Raw genomic sequence first — 12,825 nt, 5'->3', positions numbered from 1 at the left:
TGGGATTGGGGAAGGGAGGAAATGTTGTTTGTATCATCTCTTTTTCAGCAGAGTAAGTTTTGCTTACAAGTGCTAAACCATTCAGGATGTAAACTGATGCAGTTGTTTTATGGTTGCTTCTCTGTGTGAAGTGCTTCTGTAGGCTCGCACCTTAATGTAAGACCACAAAGGGAGAGATAACAGCCACTCTTGAGTAGCAAGAGATTGGTAGCTAGTATGGAAGGGCCAATTTTTCTCTTATATGCAGCTGATATTAAACAGGAAGCCAGTGTAATCTTCTGTACTGTAGTCAAGAAATATGTTGTTATTTTGAGTCCTTTTAAAATAGTTCTTATTTTGATTAATCTTACAAATAGTTAAAATGAAGAAAGATAAGTAAATACAGTACTTCTGCTGTTTGAAGGGTACAAAAAATATTCTTGAAAATGCTTTTTGAAATGAGATACATCCAAAATAGTGCCTCCTTTCACCATCCTAGAAAAATTTCCAGCATAATTCAAATGTACATGGAGACAGGATCATCTTGAATTGTATGGCTTAAGTTTACCTTTAATTTTCAGGGCTTGTTGATGGAAAATAATGAAAAGATTTACTCCACTGTTGCGTGTAGTTCCAGCTATATCACTCTCAATGCATATGTTTTGACATATTCTGTTCTGTCTCCTTTTCCATACTGAGACGTGTGTTGTGAAGAACCAAGTATTCCATAAAGTATTATTTGCTTAATAAAGCTACCTAGCTAAACATTTTCATGCAGATTTCACATGGCATAAAATACTTTGCTGTACCTCTGCAAAAAGCAGAGAAAGGGGAAAAAACAGAGTTGTTTCTGGGGTCTTTACAGTGCTCAGGATCATTTTGGAGTTCACTCAGGTTAAATGATGTGTTCTTCCTCAGATGTGATTTGACCTATGTTGGAATTACTATATTGAAATCAGGCTCTTAGATTACATATGATAATCAGAGTAAACGATGACTCATTTAATTCCTGGTTTCTATTTTTACTGCTTTATGTATCTTGAAGGTGTAAAATATTTGCATTTTCAGTTCTTTATTAAATTATAGTATTATATCCGGGATGCAAGTCACTTTGGTTAGACTTCAAAGTTTTCAAAGCCAGTTTCAATTACATGGTTGTAAAATTCTGCTTTAAGTAAACTGAAGAAGGAAACTGACTTGTTAAAAAACATTAATGTTGCTTGATTTAAGAAAGAAAATACTAGCAATATGGTATAGGCAAACTGTTTTAGAATCTCTGAAAGATGTTTTTTTAACAGAAAGGTCAGAAAAAAAGAGGGTGCTCCTTTTTATTCAGAAGTCCTTAAGGATCTTTGCTTCCAACTTTCCGTAACTTCAAAGGATTTTCAGCAGCCACAGTAAATGCTCAATTTCAACTTGTCTCAATTTCACATTTTACTGTAAAGAAAACGATCATAGAATCATAGAATGGCCTGGGTTGAAAAGGACCACAGTGATCATCGAGTTTCAACCCCCCTGCTCTGTGCAGGGTCGCCAACCACCAGACCAGGCTGCCCAGAGCCACATCCAGCCTGGCCTTGAATGCCTCCAGGGATGGAGCATCCACAGCCTCCTTGGGCAACCTGTTCCAGTGTGTCACCACCCTCTGGGTGAAAAACTTCCTTCTAATATCCAACCTAAACCTCCCCTGTCCCAGTTTAAAACCATTCCCCCTTGTCCTATCACTATCCACCCTCATAAACAACCGTTCCCATTCCTGTTTATATGCTCCCTTCAAGTACTGGAAGGCCGCAATGAGGTCTCCCCGGAGCCTTCTCTTCTGCAAGCTAAACAAGCCCAGTTCCCTCAACCACTCCTCACAGGAGAGGTGCTCCAGCCCTCTGATCATCTTAGTGGCCCTCCTTTGGACCTGCTCCAAGAGCTCCACGTCCTTCCTGTACTGGGGGCCAGGAACAATAGAAACATGGAATGTTAATTACATTGACTTCTTTTATTTTTTTTTTTTTAATTAAAATTGAATAATTTTAACTTTCACTTGTAAAGTGATGATTTTAAGTAAGGTTAGCTTATTTGTAGGTGGGAAAGAGCTTAAGCTAATACCAGTTGTCAGCTGCTAACACAGTTTGTGCAGTAGTTACTTTCTTACAGATTGTTTGGTATGTGAGTTCTGGCTTTTGAACATGTAGAATCAAATTAACTGCAATGGAAAAAACAGTATTAGTGAACCTTTTCCAGTATTTTTGAGGATTCTGTTGTGTGTGTTTGTGTGTGTATGTACCTACGCTTTCTTTTTTCTTTGAACTTGAACATATTTGCTTTTAATCTGCTCTTAATCCTTTAAATTAAAAATAAAAAATCATGCATGAAATATCCAGTGTACATAAACCTCTCTGTTCTGCATAATCAAAGAACGTGTCTGAATTTTTATCCTTCTGTGTAGTATTCATTTTCTTGTGCTAAAGCTGTATCTTTTTGACAAATGTGCTTTTGTTCATCTAAGCAACTATTGCAGCTCTTTGATTCCATGGTAATAGATAGGGTTTGTATGATCCTGTTATTGCAGCTTCCAGACATCACTCCAGATCCACTGGTGCCCTCTACGCTCCTGATGCTTATGGGGCTACAGGTGAAGGATGAGTACACTTTGCTGTCATCTGTGCAGTCATCCTGGATTTTTTTTCCCCCACCCACCCACTTGGTTATCCTCATAGTTCAGTTGTAAAAAGCATTATTTACATTAATTTCCGTTCTGTGGTTTTAATAATCCCGATAGATGTGTTTGTGTTACTAGATTTTGTCTCCACCTTCATGCCCCAGTGATAATCTTTTCCTTCCCTAACAACAGTCACTTTATTTTTTCCTTGCAGAGGATTTTTTAGTTTTCCATTTTTTCAGTATTTGTAGCGCATTCTTTATGCATGTAGTTTTTTCATCAGTAGTCTCTATGACCTTCCTATTATTTTTACTTTCCTTTGAAATGAAAACAAAAACCCAAAATGAAGATGTTAAACAAACAAACAAACCAAAAAAAAAACCAAACCAAAAGGGCACTACTGAGTTCTTTTAGTTGAAGTATTTCGTCTGTTGTTGTTTTTTTTTCTTCTGTGATACTGGAATAGAATCTTCATATTCCTGTTGTTATTTCATTTGTACCTTTCACCGCACCACTAAAGATGTTGGGATGAAAACATCCATATTTTAGCCCCTATGTGATTTATTAGAAACATTAAGCAAATGCTTTTCTTCTGCTTGGGTTTTTTTAAAGTGAGTATAGTATTAATATTCTGTGTTACAGTTCTGACTGACGTCTGCTTTGTTTTTTTTTCTTTTCATTTTTTTTGTTGACGATTTAACAGGTACCAGCTTTGGAATTAGTCAGTCGAGTAGATTGTCCTCGTCAGTTAGCGCTATGAGAGTTCTGAACACGGGTTCTGATGTGGAAGAGGCAGTAGCGGATGCTTTGGTAAGACTCTCGTGCCTGTGTTGTGGAGCATGCAAACTGCTAAAATGTTTAGTGTTTGTACACTGAAATGTGTAAAAGGACTTGTCCTTCCATGTCTTACTGACTTGTAGGTGTGAAAAAAAGAGAAATCGAATTATTTTAGCTGCAAAGCATGGGAATTTTTGTTCCATATGGAAGTCTTAACTTTAGAGAAATGTTTGTTTTCCATGGCAGGCAGGATATAGTCTTGGGCTGTTCTGTTGGAGTAGCTGTAGGAGCCTCTTGAGCAGAAGGCACTTAGGAGCAGTATTCCACAACAGCTACACAAACTTCTAGATAGATTGAGCTTGGTAGGATTCTAAGAGCAGAGATGATAAGATCTAAGGCACACTTAAAGTTGTTTTGACAACGCGCAAGGTTAATGCTGAAGAGATAAACTGATGGTTTGACAGGCAGCATTTAGTAAGTTTGGTTTTTATTTTTAAAATGTTACACTGATTTGCCAGCTAGTTATGCTGTTCTTGGTCTGAACCGTACTGTTCTTTAAAGGGGTCTTTTTGGCTTCCTCTCCATTGTGCCCCAATTAGCCAAACTGAAAGCATATGTCATGTGTTTTGTTGTTCTGCCATCGGTCTCAGCAAAGTGAAATCTTCAAATAATTTAAAATACTGGTATTGTGAGTTTTCAACATTTTTATCATGTATTTGCATATAAAATTTGCATAACATTATTTATATATAAAATACCTGTTGCATAAATAATAGAACTCTTTAAGAGGTTTGTTGGTATTTTTTTAACAACAACAACAAAAAAAAGTTCTAGAATCATAGATAAATTTGCATTGGAAAGGATCTGAAATATCATCTCGTTTCAGAGAGGGAAACAAAATTTTAAAGGAAAAAGAATCTGAAGAGCTCTATCATGTGTGTATAGTCTTGCCAGTTTATTGACTTCTTGGTTAATACTGTTTTCATGATAAATTTACCATTTTTGATAGTGTGAACTTGCAAAAAGTTTTGGGTAGAAATCTGGAATTCTGGTTGGCAAACTGGAACTCAGTCTGCATTGTGGATTTTTATAAGGTAGAATAGAGAGAAATAGCACATGGGACTTTAGAAGTTTCCGTCTATAATGAGAAAACCCACAATGCTGCTATGTAATGTGCATCTTTTAGCAGTTTCATAGCTTATTCTAATTTATCTTGGTTACAAATGTAGTGGGAAATGCATAATAAACTGAGGAGAAACTCTTGCTTCTAATGACTGTTATTGAGACTTGAATGTTCTCTGCTTAGTTGAAGCAATTCAGTTTGTTCATAGAAACTCGTTTGTATTACCTAAATGCAGAATAGCACAATGTTTCTATAAGTGCTAGAGAAAAATTAATTTGTATATTTTAGCTATAATCTATACAACTAGGAAGGATAGAGAAGAGCAGCATTAGAGTAATACAGTATTAGTAGGACTGCTTGCATCCCATGCATTTAGATGGATCTGGTTATGAGTGTTCTTTGTTTTCTTTTATCACAGAATAAAGCCCCTTGTCAGAATTGTGTTTTTAAAAGGCAGAACAGTAACATCCTGACAGACATAATCCATAATATTTGATTTTCACATTACTTTGTTGTTAATGTTATTTTATCTCTTCCTTTATTCTCTTACATGGATATGCGTACATGTATTGTTGTCAGTGAGCTTGCTTGTTACGTGATGTATTTAAATAACATTAAAGCAATTCAGCAAGCAAAAATGAAAGCCCTGTGTAAACTGCAGTCGTAATTAAAGGGAGAACAATCACTTCTGCTTATTTGAATGTGTAATGAAACTGGGTTTTTAACTACTCGGTTCAGCTCGTGTTTGAATGGCAGAGTTACTTTGCAGCAGCTTGTGTTTGGCCTTTTAGGATAAACAGTGCATTTTTCCTCTGGCCTTTGTTATGTTGTGTTTTGTTTTGTTGGCTTGCTTTTGTTTTTTAATGTATTTGGGATTCTGCAGTAGGACATTTTCCAGATTTACTTCTCTACTGATTGTTGCAATTAGAACATTTGAATATTTTAGATTCCAAAATGCTGCTAATCAGAACGAGATTGAGAAGCATGTGGAAAAGTGAACTTTAAATGAAGCTTCCATACTTTAATAGCGTAAGAGACAAAGATTTTGACCAAGTAGCCTTTGTGAACAACCAGAAGGTGACATCATGTAATGTGTCTGTGGAAATGGAAGTTTGGCAAAATTCTTATTGGTAATGCATGATACGCTGATCAGATAGAAAGAACTGAGTCAAATTTGCAAAAGATTGTGTTTTCCAGTGACAGGTACTTTAGTAGTCACAGTGCTGCTATGCCTTACCTTGCTGTTCTCAATTTCTGTTTCTTTTCAATAATTTACTGCTATCAGCTCTTAGGAGACATACGGACTAAGGTATAGAAATTATTTTCCTTACTCAGTAGTTTAATATTTTGATATTAACATGTTTGATGCAAAGTAAGTTAAAATGAAAGAATATGTTTTTAGACCTGATTCTTATATTCTTTAACAAGTATAAAGTTAAGTGAAATAACTAACTTTCAGTGCAATCTGTCATCCTATCACGCAATTTTATGAATTTTTACAAGTAAATTTAAGCTGAACGTTTCATCAAACGTATGTCTTCTTTCCATTTGCTTTGCTTATATATTTGGAATCCTATGCAAGCCATACATCTTTAAAATCTTTTTATTAACTTGCTTTGAACTGCTGAACAGTTAGAGCCATTTGTCAGTGCAAGGAGTAGGGCTTGCATCACTTCTTGGAAATGTTGGTGTTTCTACTGATAATGGATAATATTTCTTTGTAAATCGCTATTAACGTGACGTGTTTCTGAACAATAGAAGAAGCCTGTGCGAAGAAGATACGAGTCTTACGGGATGTACTCAGATGATGATGCCAACAGTGATGCATCAAGTGCCTGTTCAGAAAGGTCCTACAGCTCTAGGAACGGAAGCATACCGACATATATGAGACAGACAGAAGATGTGGCTGAAGTCCTAAATCGCTGTGCTAGCTCCAACTGGTCAGAGAGAAAAGAAGGCCTTCTGGGCCTGCAAAATTTATTAAAGAACCAGAGAACTTTAAGGTAAGAAGACATGTTAGTGGAAGAATATTTATAACTGAGAGTTGAAAGAAGGCAGGTAAAGTAAGAAAGGACGCTAATGTTCTAAGAAGCACGGAAAGTTGAGAAGAGGGGAAGCAGTGTGTGTGTCTGAGAGTAAGAATGGGGAAGGAATGAATGAGGAATCTAACGTCCATTCTGGCTACTACTGCAAAGGGTCCCTTAAAATGCTTTGTTTAAAAATGGAATTTAAAATCAGTAGCATTCTTATAATACAGAGGATTCTCAAAGTGGTTGCATCTAGTATTGATGACATGCTAGTATAGGTTTTTTATTCAGAAGAAACTGTTCATGGCTAGCTCTGGGAATGTCTTTTTCATGACTGGCTCTATTAGAGTAGTTACGAATAGGAATTTAAAGTGACTTCTGCTGTTTTAAGATGTGAATTAAAGATTCATTTCTAGGTTGAAAGTCATATTTTAAACAAAATTATAACATTTTTATATATGTCTTAGAGAAAGTACTTTTTTCAAATTTTTTACTAGACTATTTAATTCAGCATTGAGGGTTGATTTCACTGATTGCTGTGCATTAGTGTACCAGTAGTACCAGCACTCGAGTTGACTAATGAATGTGTTTTGTCACTTTGACAGTCGTGTTGAGTTGAAAAGGCTGTGTGAAATCTTCACAAGAATGTTTGCTGATCCTCACAGTAAGGTATGTTTAGGTTTCCTTATCTGCAGTAAAAGTTTGAAAACATATGTTCATAGAAGGCCAACTTCAGTAAAATGTTGGCAGTAGTTGCACGTGTAAATTTCACAAAATACGTTCTATGCACAATTAATGGTCTTAGGTCTGAATCCCTTGGATTTGCAGTTTTGAATGAGGTAATTCTGCACCTTTTGTTGCAAGATATTTGAAAAATAGTGAAGGTTTATTTCAGTTAAGATACATTCGTTTAACAGTTGGTGCTCGAAGTTGGCAAAAATCTTTAGAAAGTCGTGGTATTTACAAAGGTCATTTCAGCATAACCTTGTGGTTTCCTCTCAACTACAAACAAAACACCCTGCTGCAATAATTTAAATCATAATGAAAGGTATGTAATCTTCACTATACCAAATATATGCTTACTTATTTTCCAGGGTATGTGTTCTGCATTTTTATTGCTACTGATATCTTCCTCTAGTTTCACAGATAAGACTGAATAATTTTGTGTCATTGATAATAATTAAGATGCCAAGTATGTTGATGTATAAAAGAAAATGTGATTATTTATTAATTTCTATAATAATTTATTATTTTATAATTTATTAATTTTTACAGTAATAAAGACTATGAGTGGATGATGTAACTAAGAATAAGTCATCTGTTTCATCAGAACATTTTAAGTCTTTAAAACTGAGTTACCACTCGATGTTACTTTTTTTAACAGTTATTGTGAGAGATGGGGTAGTACTGCAGCTTATATATGTGTATATAATCTACTGTAATAATTTCCATTAGCTAAAGGATTGCACGTGAATATGAACCTGAACAAAGTTAAAAAAGAATAACCTATAGAAAACCTGTAACTTCATGTTTGGTTTACGGTTACAGGCTTGCTTGGAAGAAACTCTGTTTTTTTTATGTTGAATGTAACATGTGCCACTTCATATTTCAGAACTGATAAAGTGATAACCCAGAAAAACTCACAGTGGAGTAGTTAATGCAGAGCTATTGGCTTTTCAGAGTTCTGTTGAGAAGAAACTTTGATTATGCAGCACTTTAAACATTTTTAAGTCTTTATGATTGTTCTGATGAAAAAGTAAATTAGATACAAAATCTTGACAGGCAAGCAGTTATTTTTCTGGCAGGCAAAATAAAGGCAGGTGAATGCTCTCTGTATTTTTGAAAGAAAATTGATTTGCACACATGAGCCTAGTATGAACCTATGAACCTTGCTTACATACTGCACTAATCCAGAACAAACAACAAAAACCAAGTTGAAGAGAAACAAAACGTTCAACTAAAAAGAAGAGTAAAGAGAAAAGTAAATACTGAATTATGATTGGTTTCTAAGTGAACTATGATAAAATTGTGAATAGCAGCTTGGCTTAATTTTGGTGGTTCGTTCCTGTGTTAATTCATACATCAGCTCTGCATCTATTGGAGCTATCCTGGAGATTTTTGTTGAGGTTAGGGGAAAGGAGGAGGAGAATGAAGGCACTCCAAAAAAGTGTGTGTCAGAAGAGCATTTTAAATTTTCACTGGGCCTTTATGAATTACTGCAGTCCAGTTGATTTTTTTGGTTGTTGTTTATCGGGCATTCTGACATGGAATAATGTAACTTTTGAGTTCAGAAATTTGATGGATATGGTAGCATAGGTATTAGCACCTGTTCCACTCACTGAAAGCTTGCCTGCATTTTGATATTGCAAAACTAATTATAATTTGTGAATGTACTACTGGGGGGTCAGCTCAAGTGTTGGAGTTCTTGAGCTGTGGATTTTTTTTTATCACGTATATATGGCTGCACAGATCTAATCTTAGAATCTTGTCTTCAAATGCCTGTAGGAATTATTCTGTCATCGCTTCTGTGTTGTCTTTTTTTCCATTTAAGGGTTTCTTTTTACATGGTATCTGGATGTAGGGAATTGCTTGGGAGGACAGTAATGTGATATGGAGGGGACAACGGGTGAATGATTTGAAGGATGTGCCAGTGCTTACTTCTAAAATAGTTTAGATATCCCAATAAAATCCTTAAATTTGTCATAAAAGCTTTGAAATACCTTTTTTGTTTTGTTTCATTTTATATTCCATACAGGAACTTTGTATTGGTGGCCACTAATTTATATGTTTTTATCTTTTTCCCTTTTTTGTTTTTGTTTTTTGTTTTGTTTTGTTTTGCATGCTGTCTCCTGTGTTGGAACTCTCTTTAGAGAGTAAGTTGGTTCAGTATTTGTTGGAAGCCTAACCTTATTTGCATGAATGTGCAATTAACCCTTTTTCTCTATTTTTCCTCCCCAACAAGTTCATGCAGTGTCAAGGCTTTTGCAATCATAAAATGCTGTATACAATTATGTAAACTGTGTGGCAAAGTTTTGAGATGTGCTTTATTTACTAATTAACTGACATTGTTTGGTTATGCATTCCTGCTTTGTATTGTGGTGGTTGGCACATCTGAAATAATTCACTTTAAAGGTAGATCAGTTACAATTATTTTCATACCTGTTTATTTTTCCACTATCAAATTATTAAGAACTTCAGCTTTAGGCGCTTGATAGAAGTTTGAAGTTGCATCTTAAAAATGGAGACTGCAGGAGTTGTAGTACCGACATACGTTGTTCAGAACGAAGGTGGCTTGAGTTCCATTTTCCATTCCAAATTCATCCTTTACCTTAAATTCTCTTCCAGCTTTTTTTTTTTAAACCCTCATGCTTTGACTGAGACAAAAAGCCATGATATTTTTATATTTTTAATACCAGAAAATGATTAAACTTACACAACTTTTCTGCTGGCAGTCATGGGGTAGAGCTAAAATCAAAGCTTGAAAAGAAAACTGAGTCATCAGTTGTGAATGTTTATTTTTAACATCTAAAAAGTTGTCATGAAATTTTTAAAGTACTTTTGCCATAGTGATTCATAATTCACTTCATAATGATTTCACTTTAACCCGCTTTACTTGTTGAAAGTGTCATACGGGGTCTACATTACTCCATCAAGTAGTTTGTTGTAACCAGTTTGTTCAGCTTGCACATTTTAATGAAGTATTGTGTGTAGTGGTAAATGGAAACTTTAAGAAGCAGGTACAGTTTCTAAGTTCTGCTGTGCTAAATAATTTAATTTGAAAGATTTTAAATACAGTTGTAAGACTTCCGGTGTAATCTTTAGAGTACCTTATTTTCTACCTCTTATTTTAGGAGGCTGTAAAATCCAAAGACAGTAACGTTAGAATACAGAAAGTACCATTTGGCTTGGTTTTGTTTAGCTTTTAAAACTGTGTCCATGATTAACCCTTCGTGTGTAGTGGTATATGGTTTCGGTTCAGGCAAAGAGAGAAGGCATTTACAATCACAAGTGTGAAAATTACTTCCCGCTTCTGGGAGGGCAATTCTTAAATGTCAGACTTGCATAAAAATCTAAGTGGATAGCAGTGGAGTTAGCAATATTTTTTTCTCATTTTCAACTTAATTTACCCCAAAAGGAAAGTTGTACTGTTTCATCCTGATTGGCTTTGCATTAAGTAGAGTTTGTATTATTTGGTTTCCAATGAAGATTATTAGGTGTTCAGGGCATTTCTTCTTAGATTCTCCGGTCTTTATGTGGTCCTGAAATAATCTGATTACTTTTTACTTTCAATGTAAATGTTGAGACATTTTTTAACGTAACTCTATTGATTTATTGTATTGGTTTTCATTATATGAATTGACTTACCCTGATCATCATGAAAAGCTAGGAGATCTGTTCTCCTCAGTAGTGATCTGACCCCTCCATTCTTGGTCACTGTCGTGGATGTAAGCCCATTTCTGTGGTGTGGTATCTACAGCCATGTGAGGTATCATTACTGCTCGGGTTCATCCACCCTTACAGCAGCAGAATTTGGCATCATCACAAGGCAGATAAGCTGCAGGAGGAGGTGGAGGAGGATGTGGTGTTACAGCCCATCCTCGGCAGCAGGTATTTCCAGCCTTGTACCCATGTCAGGTACATACTCAGGAGGCAGTGTGTGTCCAGAGCTCTTTGTATCATGACAACAACTTTGCAGCTGTACCCAGCTATTTGCTGGAGCAGGAGCGCAAGTCAGATGTGAAGGCAGCATTTTCAGCTCAAATACCCATTTTTGTTATCAGAGAAATGGGAAACCCGTGAAGTACACTGAATTTACAGCACGCACTCCTTAATATCATCATGAGCTTAGGAAAAACATAAAATCAGTGAGAGATACTAAAAAGACTGTTCAGATGAAGTTGTGTATTTATGATGTTCTTCCTGATCTCTGTGGTAAAGTTATTATAAATACACTAATATGCATCACTTTCTAAAAACTGAATACCGTATTTTCAGCATTATTTGTTTAAAAGAACACAATGGATAATATGTTTTGGAATGCTAAAGTACTTAACAGCTGTCAATCCGAAACGTATTGTGGCTTTTTTTCCTGCTCTGGGGAACGATTCTGTGTTTAGATATCTGCAATAGCAGAAGAACCTTGTTCTGTTCCAGAAACGTTTTATGTAGAGTTGGCCAGCTTTCATGATCTTGCAGAACTTAGTAGTGGAGATATTTACAGTGAAGATTCTACTAAAGCACTGTAGATGGTTTTTTTGCTTTAGAGAGAGAATGTTTTTGTAGTCATAGAGGATATGACAAAGCTTAATGATAGAACTTGAAATGGGAAGAAAAAAAAAAGTTTTACTTGAAAAAAATGAGATTGCGCCAGCCATCACAGTAAGCATTTCTTTTCTTGACAATACTGCATGGAATACCTAGTTTTCAAACTTCTGCAGAAGTCAGCTAATGCTTCCACTGTACTCTTGTATCAAAATCCAGTGAAAAAGCAAGACAGGTTCTTTTTATTTTTTTCCTGCTTGGCTGCAAAACACTGCCTATTTCTGCCTCTGATTCCCTTACTGCTGCTTCTTTGTTTGTAAGTTCAGCATATGTCAGTGTCATTTCCTCTTTTTCCCCATCCTACCCTCTTTCCTTCTTCTTATACCTTTTAGGTGTTCAGTATGTTTTTGGAGACACTGGTGGACTTCATCCAGGTCCATAAAGAAGATCTGCAGGACTGGCTGTTTGTACTGCTGACCCAGCTATTGAAGAAAATGGGTGCTGATTTGCTTGGGTCTGTACAAGCAAAAGTTCAGAAGGCACTTGATGTCACAAGGTAACAAGTTCTGGGGAAAAAAACACACAAAAAACCCAACAACGTAATAGACCATCACCTCATGCTCTTTCCAAAGGTGTTTTGTCTGTATGGATGTGCAAATACATGCAATGATATAATGAAAAAAGAGATCGTGAAAAAACTTACTGCTTAAGTGTTCTGGTTTTCTCAGTGTTTGAAGAGTTTTGATTCCTTAATGCTAAACAATTAATATGTTTGTACTTGTCGAATTTCAAAAGGTGAATTTGAGCCATGTATATTATTGTTTTAATGTTTAGGTTTTGGTTTTTTTTTTTTTCATTTTGATATCAAAATATTGTTGCAGTATTGTTAGAACATCTCTTAAGGAATTAGAAAGCAAATCTATTATTGCCATATCCTTCCTCCACTCTCCCCAAACAATTTTACATGATTCTGGGAGCAGTCAACCCCAACCCCTTTATTCCCA

At 35.6% G+C, this 12,825-nt stretch overlaps 1 protein-coding gene across 47 annotated transcripts in view; it reads left to right on the top strand.

Moving 5' to 3' along the window:
- CLASP2 (cytoplasmic linker associated protein 2) overlaps positions 1 to 12,825 on the top strand; it is a 137,403-nt gene that overhangs the window by 99,972 nt on the left and 24,606 nt on the right. For 17 of the 47 annotated variants that reach the window (XM_025147229.3, XM_015281520.4, XM_015281514.4 and 14 more), the window contains 7 exons: positions 2,543 to 2,605; positions 3,336 to 3,442; positions 5,818 to 5,841; positions 6,291 to 6,535; positions 7,165 to 7,228; positions 9,430 to 9,432; positions 12,214 to 12,377. In XM_025147229.3, coding sequence (XP_025002997.2) covers positions 2,543 to 2,605; positions 3,336 to 3,442; positions 5,818 to 5,841; positions 6,291 to 6,535; positions 7,165 to 7,228; positions 9,430 to 9,432; positions 12,214 to 12,377 — 670 coding nt within the window. The remainder of the gene's footprint in view (positions 1 to 2,542; positions 2,606 to 3,335; positions 3,443 to 5,817; positions 5,842 to 6,290; positions 6,536 to 7,164; positions 7,229 to 9,429; positions 9,433 to 12,213; positions 12,378 to 12,825) is intronic. The other 30 variants (XM_015281525.4, XM_015281522.4, XM_015281523.4 and 27 more) reach the window with 7 other exon arrangements.

This window comes from Gallus gallus, chromosome 2, assembly GCF_016699485.2.
Source record: "Gallus gallus isolate bGalGal1 chromosome 2, bGalGal1.mat.broiler.GRCg7b, whole genome shotgun sequence".
NCBI classification, from domain to species: Eukaryota; Metazoa; Chordata; class Aves; order Galliformes; family Phasianidae; genus Gallus; species Gallus gallus.
This window is presented reverse-complemented; position numbering and strand designations above follow the sequence as displayed.